The 18,858-nt window shown below is 37.2% G+C and overlaps 3 protein-coding genes across 3 annotated transcripts in view; 1 reads left to right on the forward strand and 2 right to left on the reverse strand.

The window, feature by feature from the left end:
* The window catches only part of LOC129791576 (breast cancer anti-estrogen resistance protein 1), a 58,308-nt gene extending 43,557 nt beyond the window's left edge, over window positions 1-14,751 (reverse strand). The window contains exon 1 of the mRNA XM_055829798.1: window positions 14,639-14,751. Coding sequence (XP_055685773.1) covers window positions 14,639-14,710 — 72 coding nt within the window. The 5' untranslated portion in view covers window positions 14,711-14,751. The remainder of the gene's footprint in view (window positions 1-14,638) is intronic.
* LOC129794313 (DC-STAMP domain-containing protein 2) lies at window positions 13,934-18,676 on the reverse strand. Its single transcript, XM_055835110.1, has 4 exons — window positions 18,520-18,676; window positions 18,240-18,453; window positions 17,465-18,169; window positions 13,934-15,777 (listed from the first exon to the last, which is right to left on the reverse strand). Exons 1-4 carry the CDS (start codon window positions 18,674-18,676, stop codon window positions 15,540-15,542), a joined length of 1,314 nt encoding a protein of 437 aa, XP_055691085.1. The 3' UTR covers window positions 13,934-15,539.
* LOC129791635 (uncharacterized) lies at window positions 15,982-16,739 on the forward strand. The gene is made up of 2 exons (XM_055829887.1): window positions 15,982-16,169; window positions 16,263-16,739. The coding sequence occupies exons 1-2, from the start codon at window positions 16,043-16,045 to the stop codon at window positions 16,625-16,627; spliced, it is 492 nt and encodes a 163-aa protein (XP_055685862.1). The 5' UTR covers window positions 15,982-16,042; the 3' UTR covers window positions 16,628-16,739.
* Window positions 18,677-18,858: the final 182 nt, after the last annotated feature.

Below are 18,858 nucleotides of genomic sequence, written 5' to 3' on the forward strand. Positions count from 1 at the left end.
TATCATTTGGTAGGGGAGGGGGGGTTAGAACGGTTGAGAGACAAAAATCGCGTATAGCTTCACAAAAAATGACATTACAGGAGAACCCCTTGATGGATTTGAGTGAATTTTTTTTTAAAAGTTAGATAATAATGTCTACTTTTAATTTTGATGAAATTTGGGCCAAGTGTAACTTATAAAAATTAAATGGTCAACGCCTGAAGTTAGGGTACCCTATTTGTAACATAAGGGTATCACTCAAAAAAACATTAAAAAAGAACCACTTGACGGATCGGGATGAAATTTTTTTTGAAAGTTAGGGGACATGATTAGCTACCATTTGAATCCGAGTTTGTTCAAATCGGTCAACCACAGGCTGAGATATACTCGAAAGTGTATTTTTTCACTATGGTTCACTAGAATGGCTGTCACGACTGAACCGCTTGACTGATTTTCAAAAGTTTATCAGATTTGGAAATGGAATTAAATTACCTTTCCAACGATACTCTATTCATCAAAATCGGTGCACTAGCGGCCGAGATGCAAGGGGTCAAAGTGAGAAATTGTAAAATATTGAAAAAAGCATCTTCTACCTAGGTTTACCAAAATGGCTGCCAAAAGCGAACGGGTTGACCGATTTTCAAAAATGTACCAGGTTTGGAAAGGTGAGAAATGTACCTTTCCAAAACTGGTAAATTTTTGAAAATCGGTTAATCACAGCCGGAGATATAACCACTTAAAATTTGCCTTCAAAAATATCCCATTTTAGCCTTGCCCGGAAACTTTTCGCGGGTAGTGTACAAGTACAAATATTTTTTTATGTCAATCTCCTCGAATGACAATTGCAGAGTGATTTTCATTGTGTGCACAGGAATGACAAGACTCATTTTTATTGTCATCCTGTCCTCAACATTCACTCCTTCTTCCTGCACTTCAGCGGGAATATTTTCTTCCATTATATACACTCTTTTGAGATTTCGAGGGGAATCCCGCGCGTGAAAAGGGCCATCAAAATTCAACAAATTCCCTTTTTTTACGCTTCAAATTACATTCGTCTGTATTTCTTTTTTTTTTCTTTGGACCGTGGGGAGTGTTTTCGATGACGCTTAGAATTGGGTAAAAGGGACTCACTTTCATGTCGCATCCAAAAAATCTTCCTATTGTTCGGCATCAGACCACACACACACGGGAAGAATAATGAAAAGACAACAGAATCGCATAATTCTTGCTCCTAAAATAATATTTTTTTTATAATTCTATTATCTTCTGCTCATTCATCATGAAGGTTTTTGGGTGGAGAAATTTTTGGCGCCAAAAGTCGCAGATTGAGCTGCACCCTGCTTAATCTTGGGCCTTCAATCGAACGGGGATTATATGGTTAAAGCAACAGCAATATATAATTGTTGGGTGCACAGCCAGAGAGCATCTACTAAATAAATTAAAGGGGACAACATCTGGGGAAGTCTGACAATGAGAAAAGCTAGAAATATTCTAAAATATTCTTTAAAAACAATCTAAAGGAATTTCAGGCTTTTACTGCACAAACTGAGCCTTTTTAGGACTAAAAACAAATGTATTTCTTTAGCCTCCTCCACGTAAATGAAACGCCTTTACAGGTTTAAAATTAAAACAATTTAAATTATTTAAATTTGAGATAACAAAATATTACACATTTGCACTTCGGTATGAGCAAAATTGTTGCGAAAGGGTTAACCAGAAAGTGTTCAAATGAAATATCTGGGCTGTTTGCCCCCCGACTATATCCCATGTCGATGGCAATATTATATTTACACAATGGTAATTTATTTAATTCACAAGCAAACTCTCTTTCCTGCAAGTCACGACCGCAACCACGATCGTAAATAACACTTTTTGTCTCAAAGGTCCTCTCCATAATCTATTGGAAGAGTTTGTGTGACTCAAATATGAATTGACAACTCATTAAATATTGAATATGATCTGCATGTAAATTTTCTTTGCTTTAATTGTTTGTCTCACAAAATGCCGCCAAATGCTTTATAAAAGGGACACCCAGCTAAATAGATGCAGTCAAAAGGCACATAAATTAACGTCTCATACACGTGACTCCATTAACCAATTTATTTGCTCTTTTTTCATGCCTTTTGTATGATCTATTGCGCGGAGAAGATGTTCAAACAGGTGCAATAAATTAATTTTCTCGGAAATTCGCATCATTTTCTATTTAACTGTCTATCTCATCTGGAGAAAATTCTTTCACTTTAATTGAATTTTCTACTGAATCAACCTTGTTTACATCAATACAAATTCTCAATTTTTTATTTCTTAAAGTGTCTTGAAAGGAAAAAATTTAATTTTCTTTTTGTTAAACAATTTCAGGTTCTGTTTCTCTTTTTTTTTCATTTTATTCGTTTGCCTTTTAGGGATAATGAAACTTTGTATGAATCAACAACAAAAGAAAGAAAGAAAAAAAAACAGGCAAAAGAAAATTCGTGATTTTCTTTTTCACAATGTGTTTTCAGAATGTTTAACGGCGCGGAAAATCAATTCGCAAAAATATTTTCCTCTGTGTCTTGCTTTTCTCCCCACAAAAAGCTCGGAAAGAAAAGCACAAAAAAGCACACATATAATACATTTTAATTAATGCAGGATGGAAAGGAAGTTATTTTATTCCAAGAGAAAAAAAGGCTCCTGGAGAGAAAAAAATTTAAGAGCTACTCCACATTTTATCTAATATGGAAATGATCTTGCTACATTTTCTCCTCCATTTATGAGAGAGAGACTTTTTAGCGTCTCTTTGAGCCACTTTGGACACACAAACACACACACACCTTATCGCATGTCTTATTTGCATATCTGTTCTATGATAAATTTACATTTATGACGTTGTAATTACGTGAGCACTTAGCGTAAATATACTTCTAATTTAAGACGTTGCAACACACCATAATATGATGTCAATCAGTCTTTTTTTTTCTTTTAACATCCAGCGGTATGTTCACCTGTTTATTCAAGATTGATTTGTGTCTTGTTTACTTCATGCTCGACTAAATTGATCGCATTCTTCATCCATGGGTACACTAACTATATTTTTGACCAATTACTCCATTTATGCTGAAGACAGTTAATCAAATTGTCTTTCAAAAAAAAATTGATAGATTGACTTAGAATTCATAATCAAAGAGGTTTTGAGACTTCTTTTTATGATTTTTCTTGTAGCTCTATCTGCTTTAAAGGAATTAATTCACTGATCTATATGAAAAAAATCATCCAAAAGACTTTGACATGAGATAAGATGAGCATGAGAAAAACTCAAGAAGGAATGTTTTGAAACATTTAAAGCGACAAAAATGAAAAGTTACGATCAACGTTTCAATTCTTTTTGAGAATCTTTACCCGGCTTCTTTCTATATAATTTCAGTGGGAAATTGGGAGTTTCTTTAGCGATTTCTAAAGCTTTTATGATTCTCTACAAAATTAAATGGGTCAATATTGTTCTGTGAATGAGGAAGTTTTTCATAGATCAATGCATGAACTCCTTTTTAGCATTAAGATGAAAAAGATTTAATAAAAAAGTTGCTTTGAGATTTGTTTTTATAATGCAAAAGAACACGGTTTTGCATAAGACGTTTCGGGAGCTTTTATCCGTCTTAATCAGGTACGTAAAACAGGTAAAACGGTTAAAGAAACTTTGTTACAAAAGACTTCAAATACAGAGAAGAAAACGGTCTGAAATATACGATTGTTTTATGTTTCCAGCGACGTTTTGGCAATTTAATTGAAATCTTTACACTCCCAAGTTCCTCAGCTATGATTCCTTTTTTTTAAATTTAATCCTGAATTAATTTTTGTGTAACTTAAACGGTGTAGTATTCAGAGATGTAAAAAATATTTTTTCTCGGTCATAGGGGTAACTGGGGCAAAATTGTGAAAGTGCAAGGCTTTGAAAAATGATCTGAAAATGCATTTTCCCGTTAAGTTAGCGACAACTCGTCTAAGACAAAGTTGTAGTCCGGAAAATTTTCTAGAAGATAGTAAGATATAGTATAAGATAGTTGTAATGGGAAAACCCAAATATTTCCACGGAACTCAGGAAAAATTAACTCCCAAAAATTCGCCATTTTACCCCAAGTTCCCGTATATTTCTTAAAGTGCATTGTTCGTAATAAATTGCATACACTTCGTATAAATTTAAAAATAAAATTTAATGACGATTTGTAATTTTCTCAATTGATGCGTTGCATTTTTAAAGTAACACGCAATTCTTATGATGTGTGTGATAATATTTGAGTAATGTGAAAAACGCAAAGCATCTTTTAAACGTTAGACAACCTCATTAAAAAAAATTGAACATTGAGGTAATTATTAAATCAACTCCAATACCGGCTCTCTAACTTCATTTAAATTACATAATCTTACCACAGAGGAATTTATAAATTAACTTATGTGGAGTTAAAACATGAATTTTGCTTCAGGTTTACTTTTTTTCATGGGGGGAGCTTACAAATCAGACAAATCACCCACAAAAAGGTATTTGACAACACTATCAGCGATCGCTCTGAAGTGGCGGCGGATGTGTTAAGATTTGAATCTTTCGTTGCTCTGGCGCACGCACATAAATCCTTCGGGTGTCCACACATGCAACCTTGGGCCAAAGGATGCCTCACGATCTTGAAGGTCGTCGTGATCCAGAAACCGAGATATTGCAAAAGAGAGTGACGAAGATGCTGAAAGCATAAACAACGATCCAAACCGCGTCGATATAGCTCATTATCTCCTCTACCAGCAGCATTCGCTTCTGAGAGTCTTCGCGCGAGGAAGAACTTGCGAGATGTTTAGGTAGAAGAAGAAAATATAATTATAGCTCGCAAAGTGGTGGATGTGCGAAGAAGATACTCAATAATTGCTAACGAATGGTTTCGCAGGTATTTTTCACTAACTGTATCGTCGCTTTATACCTTCTTCTTGCGCAGTTGCTTTGGGTTTCATCTTTTCAGCATTGTGAGGAAGAAGTGGAGCAGGTTTCATGGACAAGTTTCGAAAAAATATTTCCTCTTTGCAAGATATTTTTGTATCTCTATCAATTTGGAAGGAAAACAAAAAAAATCTCAATATCTTTGAGAAGTCTTTAAGACGATGTTCTCTTATTAATGAACTAGTGCGGAATCTCTTGCCAATTTATTTGCTAAAATAATCTTTAATTAGATGTATTTATTTTCTATACTTTGCCAATCGTTTAATTAATTTTATAAAATTTTCTAAGAATTAAATTGCTCTTTGGTGAAGCTTTAAGAGAAGTCGGATTGTCTTTAAGAGACGTTCAGCGATTGAATTTTATTAGCCTTTTTTTTCGAATAAGTATTATACAGGGGCGTAGTTGGAAATCTATTTTAGGGGAATGTTTCTAAAGAAGAGTTTTCTTAAATTAATTGTCCGCAAATAATTGGTTGAAAAAAAAAACGTATTTTAATTAGTTTTTGCAATTTACTTACACAATCCTAAAATTTGACGATTTATTCTAACATTTGACGTTTCTTTTCTAAAAGTTTATTGTTGCTAGTCTAACACCTGACATTTCTCTTCTAAAGAGTGACGTATATCTTTCAAACGTTAAACGTTTTTTTTTTTAACATTTGGCATTTCTCTTCTAGCGTTTGACGTTCTTTTTCTGAGATTTGACGTTTCTATTTTTAACATTTGACTTTTATCTTCAAACGTTTGACATTTTCTTTGTTGCAGTAAAAGTTTCTTTTTAACATTTAACGTTTCTCTTCTACAGTGTAAAACTTTCTTTCAAATATTTTGCATTTCTATCGTTAGATGTTTAAAATTCTTTTTGATAAATTTTCATTTAAATTTCAGTCTGAAATTATTCAATTTTAACTTATAAAGAAAAATCCAAACTTCTTGAATTCTTAATGTGTCTCATTACCCCTCCCCCCAAACATCCTCCCTGATTACGCCCCTGGGATTTTGCATTAATATTCATAAGAATTTGTTTTTTTTTACCTAAACATGCGGACTATTGTGTAATAGAATATTTGATGATTGAGCTCATTTTTTTTGCGAACGACCCATCTCTGAATTAGTTTTTCTGCTCCTCCACCAAACAACGGTCCGGCATGACAAGAAGGAGGGCAAGATAGTTTGAGGCACAGAGAAGGTTAATTAAATGTTTTGGAGTGCTGTCCACAAAAGTGTTTCTCTCCCATTTTTCTAAATTATTATTATTTCCATTTTGGCGAGACGATGAGTTATGTTTCTTTTTCTCCCTTCCCCCATTTAATGTCGGAAATATAAAATTTTAATTGTACATCGCAAAAACATCATGAAATTTTGTAAAGAAGAAGAAATCTTGATCTTGTCGTGAAGAGTTTTTTTTATATAAACTAACTCAACTAAAGAGATGGCAAATTGAATGGCTCACGCGAGTCTCAAAAAGAAATTTCTTTACGAATTAAAATGATTGCTGGGTGAAGATCACGAGAATTCTCATTCAAAATAATAAAATGTGTTTTGCTGAAAAGTTCTTTGCTCTTTTCAGGAAGATTCTTCGAAGGGGGATGGTATAAAAAATTCTTGTTACATAAAAATTTGTTTAAAAAAATATGTGAGGAGAATATTAAAGTGAGTTTAAGCTGAGGGTGAAGGAAATTCTTGTTTTGAATTCTGGTGTAAAATATGCGGGAAATTTTTAAGTATATAGGAAGAATAACGTGCAGAAAATTATTTCTAATTAAAACCCATGAAGTGTTTGATGAAAAACCCGCATTTCTGGATTTTTTTGTGTTCTTTGTCATCAACACGAAACTCTAACAAATATTAATGCATTTCTCGTGCGTGAAGATTTTATAATTTAGTGTTCTTTTGATGGGTTAATTCTTATAATTTTATCAGCAAAATTCTGTCAATTCCAATTTAAAAAAGTTCTACAACGAAAAATAAACATTTGTCGTGGAAAATGAAATTGAAATAAATGTCTCAAATAGTTTTTCTCTTTTGGAGATGATGAGGGTTGGGTTTTCCCCATTGGCAGAGTGGAGAAAAATATGTATTTTCCACGCAGAGTGTGAGAAGAACAATGATGTCTGGCACAAGAAGCCAGACATATTCACTTCGATATCTTTCAACCTCCACTGAGCATTTTCAGATTCATTCGTTGGAAAATTCATCGTGAAAATTCATCATGAAATTTTCGTGCAGTGCATGCAAAATTGAGATATCGCTAAGTTTATTGAATCCCCATGGCAATTAATCTTTGTATATATTGTGCTACATGCACAGATATTTCTTTCTGCAAAAAGACGTCATGTTAGCTAAGAAAAAAAACTCTCTGTATTGATATAAAGTTGAGAAGAAAAATGATTTCTTTTAATTCAAAGAAAATTTAATTAACTTGAGAGTTGTTTGCCAACGTTGGAAGATTAATTAATCATATTTTCCCCGTAGTGGTGGGAAGAAAAATTGTTTAAGGGAGAAAATTTCAAATTAAATTTATTTTGAAAAATTGTACATTGTTCTTCTAAGATGCTCTGACTCTCATAAATCCCCTTTAATATATTTTTTTAATTCTCAATATTTTAATTTCTGAAAAGAACTTTATCCGGTTTTATAAGATTTTTGGTATTCTGAGAAAAATATTGCAAGATTTTGACAACTCATTTTTATTCGTTAGAAATCTTAGAAAATACTTTTCTAAACTTTTTTTTTTTTTTTTTTTTTTTTTTTTTTTTTTTTTTTTTTTTTTTTTTTTTTTTTTTTCAGTCCCTATTAGACCTCGGTCGCTATCGGGCGTATAAAAAAGTCAGTCCGCGCTAAAGTGAGTGAAAGTGAAAAATTGTGAAGTGGCTGCAAATCCCACAAACCTAACACTAAATCCTCAATAAATCCTTCCTTTTCTCTAAAATCAAAAATAATTTTTCTAAATAAATAAATAATATTTTTTGCCCTTGGGGGGGCTCCCCCCAATGGATGTGTTAACGGACATTCATAAGGGAGGTTTTCCCTCCCTTACAACAAAAACTTTCTTTAATACCCAAAAATTTGGGAAACACCTGTTGGTTACCAATGGTAACAAAGAGCTAAAGAAACTTAATGTGTTCCAAGCCTATGATGCTCTCCAGGTGCTCTCCCCTACGGGGATTGCCCACGTGTCTTGGCTCCCGAGTGGCGACTTTTTAATCACTCCAAAATCCCAAGAGGATTATGACTCAATCAAGAAGACAACATCCATGGCTGGTATCAAGGTCGAGGTAAAGGAGGACAAGAAACATGCGGTTCAAGGTAGGATCCATTGCAAATATTTAATTGGCATCGAGAAGAAGGAGATCTTGGAGCGCCTCGCGTCCCAAAAGATCACCGACATCGAATGCATGAAGACTCGCGATGCATGCGGGAAACTTGTGGACTCCCCTGTACACTTGCTCACTTTTGATCTTGATGAGGTCCCTGAAACAATTGATGTCGGTTTTTTGCGTGTTCCCGTCCGGTTACACGTCCCATCACCAATGAGATGCCCCACATGCTTTGTGTTGGGCCACACAAAAAAGTGGTGCAAAATTGAAGAACCAGTATGCGGTCGGTGCGGATTAAAATTGAGTGCTCACTCTGAACAACCATGCAAAAATCCCCCGTCTTGCGTAAATTGCCACGGTTCGCACCCGAGCTATGATCGTCTATGCCCCGAATACATACTCCTCGAGGGTATCAACACTATTAAAGTCACTGAAAAAGTATCACTTGGTACAGCAAGAAAGCTTTTCTTCCAGAAGTATGGATCCAAACCTACGGTTATCGACAGAATAAACCAGTTGGGTTTGAAATCTTTCGCTGAAGTTGTTAAGCAATCCCCTCCACTCACACACAAAGGCCCTAATGCAACAAACTCCAAACACCACACTGATTCATCTGCACACCAATCCAATCCGATAAACCCAAAAGAATCACAATCTCATAATGACAATCTCGCACAATCAGATGCACAAAACACACACGAGGCGAAAACATCCAAACACACAAAAAATGCAGAAACACACACCCAGAAAAATTCATCCCCAAAATCAAAAAACAAGACACCAAAAACAATTAACCCAGCAAGCACCCACCTGGCCAAATCCCAGAAAAAATATATTGCAGATTTGGAGGCTCGCGGTTTCAAAGGATTTGCGGATTCGTCTGAGTCGGCGGAGGAGATCAATGAAACCTCTACACCTCCAAATGAACAACAGGAGGTACAAACCCCCACCACACAAAATACAGAAACAGAAAATGTTTCAAACACCACACAAAATAATGAAATTAAAAAAATTTCGCACAAACACAAAATCTCTCGAGAAATTCCCTATGAAGTGAGCTCTGAGGATGGGAGGTGCACCTCTCCATCTCATACAGAGTCCTCAACCTCCATGGAGATAAGCCCACTGAGAGGTTTTAAAAGGGGGCGGCCAGAATCTTCTTCTGGCTCCTGCAATGAATGTCCAACCTCCCCCGGGAGACGACAACCACGAAAAATTTTAGCAATCCCCGCACAAAACATTTTGGAAGGCCAAAGCTCTTCAGGACCAGGAGAGGGGCCTCCAATTGACCAATCACAATTATAATGGATCTAGTTGATAACAATGGATCCACAAACACACAACAAAGTCCAATTGCCGCATCACAGAACTCAAACAACATCACAACAGCCCGAACTCAATTGGCCAACAATTTCATCCAATGGAATTGCCGAGGTTACTGGAGAAGAAAACCAGAATTGGAACTACTCATCAAAGAATATTCACCAATTGCAATCGCCCTGCAAGAAACACATCTTAATGATAATGGAAATACACCCTTCCTCAAAGGTTATTCAGGAGTCTTCTACAACTCTGCTGAGAATCCGACAAGAAGCAGCGGTGTTGCTCTACTTATTCAAGATGGGTGGCACTATGAAGAAATTACTATAAATTCCCCTCTAGAATTCATTGCAATAAAATTAAATTGGCTACATAAATTAACTCTGGTTTCATTTTACAATCGACCTCAAGACAACCTCCCCAAAAATCAACTTAGCCACCTAATACGACAACTCCCCCGCCCATTCATAATCATGGGAGACTTTAATGCTTCAAATCCCTTATGGGGGAGTAACAGGCTCGACCAAAAGGGTAAAGCTATCCAAGAAATCCTAGAAGAGGAAAATCTTGTCGTCCTGAATAATGGTACATTCACTAATCTTTCCTTAGCACATGATACATTTAATGCAGTTGATATATCAATCACTGACAACTCTTTTGCCGGAAATATTACTTGGACTACACATAGTGACCTCTGTGGGAGCGACCATATCCCAATTATCATCTCAGATATAACACATGCACCACAACTACCCTCCCCTGTAGAAAGATGGAACGAGAAAGGAGCCGATTGGGACAGATTTACAGCACTTTCAAATTTAAATGAGATGGATCTAGACTCCAGCATAGAAGATCAATATCAATTTATTGTCAATAAGATATACAGCGCAGCCTGTGAATCAATCCCTAAAATTTCTGGAAATGATAGAAGGAGGAAAGTCCCGTGGTGGAACAACGACATCAAAAATGCTATCAAGGAAAGGAAAAGAGCTCTAAGGCGCTTTAAAAGGCACCCCATGACAATACAACGGGATGAATATCTCCGAGCGGTAGAGGAAGTAGATAATCTTATAAATGATGCAAAGAAAGAATCTTGGCATGAATTTCTTCAGGAGATAAACCCGGAAACTTCAACTGCAGAGATGTGGAGACGAGTGAGGTCCATAAAAAGCAACCACAATCAACAAATAAAATTTCTTAGAGAAAACAATGCTATCATCACAGACACGAAAGAAATGGCGGATGCACTTGGGAGAAGATTCACTATACACTCTTCAGATTCAATACTCTCTTCTGATCAAAAACACAGCAAAAATATTATCTCACAGGAAATCACAACTTTGCCGAAAAGAAACCACTACCCTGAACTTGACCTTCCATTCACCACAAAAGAGTTCGACGGGGCTCTAACAAAAAGCAAAGGAAAATCAACTGGGCCAAACAATATATCCTACAATATGCTGAGAAATCTCTCAAAAGAAACTAAAGAAAGTATTCTATATTTCTTCAATCAAATGTGGATTCAAGGAACTTACCCTAACAACTGGACCTCAGCAAATATTATCCCTATTCCAAAATTCAAGGACCAAACACCGATTAATCCTGAATATCGTCCGATATCCCTCACAAATTGTGAATTAAAGGTTTTCGAAAGGATGGCAAGCTTTCGATTAAACTGGGTACTCGAGTCACATGGCCTTTTATCTCCATCACAATCCGGATTCCGAAGGGGTAGATCTACTATAAATTCTCTCCTAAAACTCACATACACTATCTATAAAAGCTGGGACAAAAATCACCATACTACATGTGTGTTCTTTGACTTAGAAAAAGCCTATGACAAAATCTGGAAGCCAACAATTATGAAGCAGCTCATCAAGTGGAATATTGGAGGCAATCTACTTTCTTTTATCGAGTTCTATTTGGAAAGGAGGGAAGCTAGGATTTTTGTAAATGGAAAATCCTCAGACCCACACTCGTTCGAAAATGGAACCCCACAAGGAGGAGTTCTATCTGTTATCCTATTCTTAATAGGCATAAATAGCATCCAGGACCTTTTTCCGGTCAACTCTAATGTGAATCTCCTCTTATATGCTGACGATATAGCAATCTACTGTAGTGGGAAAGATAGATCCTTAATAGACGAAAAGCTTCAAACAAAAATTGATGAAATAGAAAATTGGGCAAAAATAAATGGGTTTCAATTCTCAAAAAGAAAAACTGCTGCTGTCCACTTCTGTAAGAAAAACCCGATGAAATGCTTAGGACAATCACTCCACTTTGGAGACACCGCCATCCCGTATGATGAATCATATAAATTTTTGGGAGTTACTTTAGACCGAAAACTAAAATTTAAAAAACATATTAAGGATATAAAAACTGCATGCAGCCATAAGTTAAATATTCTCAGATGTCTATCGGGTTTAAAATGGGGAGGGCATAGGAAATCCCTTAAAACCGTTCATAAGGCTTGGATCATCCCGAAGCTAAACTACGGAGCTGAGATCTACTCTGTAGCATGTCATACTTCTATAAAACCCCTAATAGGATCCTACAACGAAGGCTTCCGCTTAGCTTCTGGAGCTTTTCGAACTTCACGTGTGCCCAATATCTTGGCCGATATTGGTGCTCCTCCTATAGACCTACAGTGGAAAATCCAATGCTTCAAAACAGCTGCACGAATCCTGAGTACTCCTGGTACATTGGGCCACAATGAAATAAAATATCCTGAAGAAGCCCTACACTTCAGAGGGTACTTTGGTGAAGCCGTAAATACCATCCACAACAATCTCCTGCGAGAAAACCCATTAATTCCAAAACTAGTATCCCGTGAAGCTCCATGGCTCCTCGAAGAGGAATGGATAGACCTCTCCCTTACCGCTTTCCACCTCAAAACGGCTCCAGAAATAGAGGTGAAGGGATTTTTTGATGAGCTTTGCTCTAAACTCAATGTTACTCACTCCCAGATGGTTTTCACCGATGGATCGGCAGATGATAAAAAGAAAGGACTTGCTGTCACTTCCATGAACACCAATATAGTAAACTACAAATGTGATGATGAGTACAACATATTTGAGCTAGAATGCAGAGCCATCAGTCTGGCCGTCGAACACTGCAGCGAAATCCCTGATGTGGTCTGGGTAATTTTTTCCGATTCACTTTCCTGTCTTCTTGGAATTCTCAACATCAAAAACTGCCACCCCATAATCTCCAAAATTAGATCCTCATTAATATCCTCAGGCGGGAGGATAAAGCTGGCCTGGATCCCCAGTCATAAGGGAATTGAAGGAAACACCAAAGCTGACCAAGAAGCAAAAGAAGCAGCAAATAAAATCTCACAGGATCTCAGCGAAATTCCCCTCAGTGGGCTGCTCTCAAAAATATTCTCCTACACCTCCCGTATCCACCAAGAATGGATCGCGGAAAACACACAAGGAATGGGGTCCTTGATGGGATACTCCACTGAAGGGCTAGAAACCGCACCCGAATTGTCGAGGAAAGAGCAGACGATCATCGGGAGACTGAGGATCGGACACACACGCCTCACCCACAACTTCAAAATGGTGAGAGGAGGACAACCTCCCCAATGCGAAATCTGCAACGACGTCCTGGACGTCATGCACCTCCTTAACGTGTGCAGAAAATACTCCGACCACAGAAGCAGAATCCTTGGCAATTTTGATTATATAAAATGTCTAAAAGAGCCTGACTATCATATAAAAATAATCAAACTCATAGATGCCATGGGGCTCTCCGCTGAAATCTGAGTAGGGAAATTCCAGGGTGCACTCCGACAGGTTGACTGGGTGCACACCTGGACCCGCCTTTCCCAATTACACTCAAATATTTTCATTTTCTTTTCAAATTCATTTTCATTCATAAATTCCACCCACATTATCCTCACTCACAACTTTCCATACACATCCTTCAATCAAAACCTTGCAGCCACAAACTCTCAAATGCCACACAAACCGTTTTTCGCACCAAGACATTCACGAAAAAACTAAGGCGATATGAATAAAGCCTTTATAGTAGCAGTAGTAGTAGTAGTAAACTTTTTTAAAGAACTTTCTAAACGATTTTTGAAAAAATATCAACTGTCAAAATCTTTTGGAACTTCCCAGTTGAAAGAAAAGAAAAGATTTTGGATATTCTTGACAGAATCGCCCTACCAAATTTTTCTTGATCTTATAAATTAAAATAAAACAAGATCAACAAAGCGTCAACCTTTACTTTCCCCTTCAATTAATACTATATGCGACTGTATCAAACGATTTAAATTTATTTACAAATATAACATCAATTAAAATTAGCCACAGTAGTGAGCGAAAAGACTTTTCTCAGGTGCAAAACCATAAAACTCTTTTTTTTTGCATTTCCATTTATGTTCTCTCCATTCCATGCACGCTGTGGCTATTTTTGCAGAGTTTAGCAACCTTTTGCACTTTTGCGAAAATGCAATTTCACTATTTGCATACAAAATGATACGTTTAATTGCATTTTCACAGCAACAATTTATCATTAAACGTATTAAGAGCCTATTAAAAAAAGCTGTGGAATGGCGAATTAAACGGTGGATGGATAGAGTAATTTTTTAATGGAATTTTTACAATATATTTTAGTGATTGATATCAGTTAAATTGAAGTGCAATTTCTCCGGGAATATTCACCAATGCGCCAATGCAGAAATTCTTGAGAAATTTCAGAATAAAAAGCTTTGCCTGTGCCAAAACGAAAAAAAAAAACGTTCGTCAGCTCTCTTGAGCTATGAAATTTTTATGAGTTATAATCTTGCTTGTTGGGAGAGATTCTAAATGTTCTTTTTTTCATTACATAGACAACAATATGAGATGTGGCATAGGAATGGTATGTAGGTATTGTTCACGTGGTGGATAATAATGAAAATCACGATTTGGGATTTTTCTGCTGTTGTGTATAAAATGTGACTCTACAGAGAAGAATTTTCGCTTGTAAAAAAATAAATAAATAAGGTCATTGCCATTTGCAAATTGACGCTGAGGTGGAAATTCACATGAATGGGTCAGCAGGAGGTGAAAGGCACTGACCTGTGGAAGTGTGTTTGCCGATGAGGTACCTCCTGATCCTCCAGATCGCGTATTCTCCTCCATTTGGGGCATTTTTTCAGCACTGCAATTCTTTTTTTTTTAACTTCTTCGTTTGGCGGGAAATTCAAATAGGAAAATCACAAATTTACACTACACCACATTTCTCAACTTTGACTTCTTTTTTTTTCTCCTTATAAAATCCTCCTCAATGTTTTTCTTTTTCACATAAACAATTTAATGAGGAATTTACTATTTGATGCACTTGAGGAGATCACTCTCAATTCCCACCGTCACACTCTTTTTCTCACAAACACCCAATCAATGGGAACACCACCAAAGATATTCGCAGCACTGTAATTAAAATCTCATTGAAAAAATTAATTTTCGCCCCTGTTCCGCAGGTGTGCAACTTCTCTTTTTGTTGTGTTATTAAATTGGCGGTTCCAACAATGAATGCAGCAACATGAAATCATCGACCGAACACGGAGAGTGCTTCGGAGAGACTGAGAGTTTCTTGTACACGTTGAACCGGTGTGTGATTCTTTGACCGTCTCCGAGGGCGCGTCTCTCGCGCCACAACACATTTCGCGCATCGCGTCTCTCTCTCTCGTGGACTCCTTCAAAGGGCACCCCCAAGGGGACGCACATCCCATTGGATTTATTAACATTGTCCTCCTCCATTCCATTTTATCCACATCTCATTGAACTGCGGCTGTCGCTAAAGGATTAACAGCAGAGAGCATCGGCTCAATATCTCCCCCGAGACTCGTCAATCACGTGTATGTACTACATTGTAGCCTATTTAGCATTTTACATGCCTAAGCTATCATCAAAATCCACTGTTGCACTTTAATCTCAATCATTTTGCTGCACACGTTGCACATTAGCAACCACATGATGCTCACTGCTGCAAATGTTGAGGATGTTTAGGATGCTGAGAGATGTTGCACAGTGGGCAGGAGAAATTTTCATCAGATAAGCATTTTGAGCAGAAGATCCCACGGCAATGGAGCTGGGAGCAGGATTCGAAAGCAACATCCTGGTTGCTTGTTGCAGCGCACGACAGGCAGAATTCCTGCCACTGCTGACCCAGGAAGAAATTCACGAGACGTGTGTGGCGCAATCTTTCCCAAATTGTTCTGAAAAAGAAAAAAATCTTGAAAGCTTGAAAAAATATAAAAAATCTGGAAAATTAAATAGAAAAAATAAAATATTGAAAAATTAAAATTCAAATTCAATCTCTGATTCTTCCTCATGGAATAATTCATAGGAATTCCTTCGATTTATCCACGGAAAAGATACAGAAAAACATCACCAACGAACTTTAATGTATTTTATAGGGTTCCGTGCTAGTGATTTTTTGACGTGTGTGTATTTTCTTGGGTAACAGTCCGTTCGCGGAAAATGGGTGCTTCAAATTCCACAACCCGTTCCTATTCGGTGGAGCCGGACAATCCCAAAACGGACGCCTCAATGGATGTTGTGGGAGTCACGGAGGACGTAATGAATAGACTGATGGGATATGAACGGGGTAAGAAAATTGAGAAAATCTCTCCACGGTCAACTTGCATGCATGCACGTTGAGCATGTAACAATATTTTCAAATTAACGACTTTTTTTGCAGAGATCCAAAGAGCACCTCCACAGATTCCTGCGCCTGTTGCTCCACCACGAGCCCCCCCTGTAGCTGCACCACCATCTGTGCCCCATCCTAGTCATGATCGTGCCCTCGAGGAGCAACTACGAAAACTCCACGATACCATTGAACGCTCCGAAGAGGATTTCCTGCGCACCTTCAAGAGTCTCCGGCATCAGGTGGATTCTGATACCGGCATACCCCGACGAAAGGATGACTGTGCCCATTTGGCGGACACGGTGGTCAATTGCTATCGTGACAACAGCAACAACCCCCTGCAGTGCCGAAGTCACGTGGCTGCGTTCCGTCAGTGTGTACTCACGTCCTTCACGAAGGCGCATCAACCGAAGTAAAAAAAAATTAACCCGCGAGGCTTGTAAATATAGATTGTTTTGTTGATAAATCAATAGATGAAAAATCTTTAAATTAGAATTAAATGAGAATTCGAGGGCTAAATTGTAAAAACGGCTAACTTTCTAAGACCTCCAAAGAAGTCTTCAAGAGCTTCAAGATGATGTTGCAGGTGGACGAGACATCGTGTCAAACCTGTAGGCAGCTTCACAATGCGTTTTTACAAAGGATGTTTCGAGAGTTTTATTCCCTCTTCATCATTAAACACCTAAACGTCTAATTCTTAGTTTTTTAAGAGAAACTTCAGTTTTTTGTAGTATTTTTAAACTAAACTTAAGGTTTCTAAAGTCAGGCTGAATCAAGCTAAATGCATATTTTTCGATGATTTTTCCTGATCATCTTCGGACACTGGAAAATATTCATTTACCCCGATATAGCCAGACTTAAGAAACCTTAACTTTCGTCTAAGAAAACTTAAGAAAATTATTAGAAAACTTAAGAAATTCTTAAGGAAATTTGAAAAAAAAAATTAAGAAAGCATAAGAATAATTTTAAGACTGTCTGACTAGTGAATTTCACTCGTGGAACTAGGCATCAGACTAAGAAAACTGGAACCGCTGTTAAGAATGTCTCATTTTGTGAAAGAATGAGGTTCCAGTCATTTATTTTCTTCTTTTGATGAATATAAATCACAAAAAGTCCATAAGACTGCAGTCCTGTAATCATCCGAGACTACAGACTTCCTAATTTGAATGGGATAATAATAAACTTCTCTTGGAAAAGTTTTTAAAGAGAGATATTGCAGAACAAATCACCTTCTCACAAAAATTCAAACTTACCTGAAAAACTCCTTGTGATACTCTCCACTTTTCCCCTGCGAATGCTGCATTAAGTTCTGCCGAGCTATGGCTAAGAAACTTCTCCTTCGTCGTAGGATCTCCTCATGTAGCCAAGCTGATCTCTTGCGAGCCCTTTCGGGATGAAAGGAATCCATAACGTACTGCTGTGCACGAACACTGTATGGCTCAACAAGGAGGAAGATCCAACAGATGACAATGAGGAAGATTGTTATGCGAAATCTCTCCCAATTCGGTGGACTCGGATCCGGGATACATTCTCGAAAATCAATGCTAAAGCCCCTGAGAAATGGCTCAAATTCCCCGGCAATGTTCTTGTACATAGTCGACAAGGATCCGCGTCCGGTTACTTTTACAACCGTTCCCCCGGAAGCAATTGCCGGGAGATGTTGACTTTCGTAGTCCCTGATTGCTGCCAGAATCCAATGGAGTATGTAGTCAGTGAAGAGAATTGTGAGGATTTGAACGTTTGAGATGAGAAGGAATGGAAAGGATCGCAAGAGTTTACTTCTCTCGTAGCGAATAAACCACAGAGCTCGGAGATCTGTGAAGCGATCATTTTCCTCACCACGAAGGGGCAGAACAAGATCACGACCAAGTTGGGAATTTCTTTCTTCGATTTCATAGAAATGTTGTGTTATGTAGTAATTCTTGTAGTTATCGCGTCTTAAGTACTGAGTCTGATACCTGAAAACTCTGAGAGGACTTTACTATCTTTATCTTCTAGGAAGGAAAAAGAGCTTGAAGAAGAACTTACTTATAAAAGAGCCAAAGAATGAAGATTAAAGAAAGAAATTCCATAAAGCCAACAACGGAAATAAATGAATCCGTTCTCTTTTTCAGATCCTGCGAGATTGATTGCCTTATCTGTGACCAATTCTTAGATGAAGAAGTCTCAAAGTCAAAATCCGAATCATATTGAAGGTAGAAGTAGAACATCTTCTTAATCACCTTTGAGAATTCCTCTGTCACTAAAAACGATCAAAAAAATTAATTAAGAATTAAAATTTGAAGTGAAACTTCTCCAATAAACTCACATTGCTCAATTAAAGCCAATGCAGAGTCTCCAACATAATCAATTGCAACACAGATAAATCCCAGAACTTCCATTGCAATACAGAAAGGTTGAAGGAGGTAGTTTAGATTGCAGATAAATCCTAGAATTTCATAGTCTTCCTTGCATTTCTCAATCATCTTATTCAGGGAATTTGTGCAAATTTCATATGGAGAACCGAAACTTTCTTGACAGAGCTCTGAGATCTTCCTAAGCCACCCAAAGGCTTTCCTTATCGTTCCAGCTGTGAAAATAAACATGAAAAGAAATAAAAATCTCCCAAAAAATGATTTTTTTCATCAAAAACTCACTAATTGTTGCA

This window comes from Lutzomyia longipalpis, chromosome 3 (genome assembly GCF_024334085.1).
Source record: "Lutzomyia longipalpis isolate SR_M1_2022 chromosome 3, ASM2433408v1".
Classification (NCBI taxonomy): Eukaryota; Metazoa; Arthropoda; class Insecta; order Diptera; family Psychodidae; genus Lutzomyia; species Lutzomyia longipalpis.

Excerpts from the sequence above, each read along its gene's own strand:
- LOC129794313 (XM_055835110.1), bottom strand. The coding sequence starts at position 18,676 with ATGATTGAGAAATGCAAGGAAGACTATGAAATTCTAGGATTTATCTGC. Across the intron at positions 18,454-18,519 it reads ATTGGCTTTAATTGAGCAAT|TGACAGAGGAATTCTCAAAG; the intron begins GTGAGTTTATTG and ends GATCGTTTTTAG. Across the intron at positions 15,778-17,464 it reads TATCACAAGGAGTTTTTCAG|AACAATTTGGGAAAGATTGC; the intron begins GTAAGTTTGAAT and ends TTTCTTTTTCAG.
- LOC129791635 (XM_055829887.1), top strand. The coding sequence starts at position 16,043 with ATGGGTGCTTCAAATTCCACAACCCGTTCCTATTCGGTGGAGCCGGAC. Across the intron at positions 16,170-16,262 it reads ACTGATGGGATATGAACGGG|AGATCCAAAGAGCACCTCCA; the intron begins GTAAGAAAATTG and ends CTTTTTTTGCAG.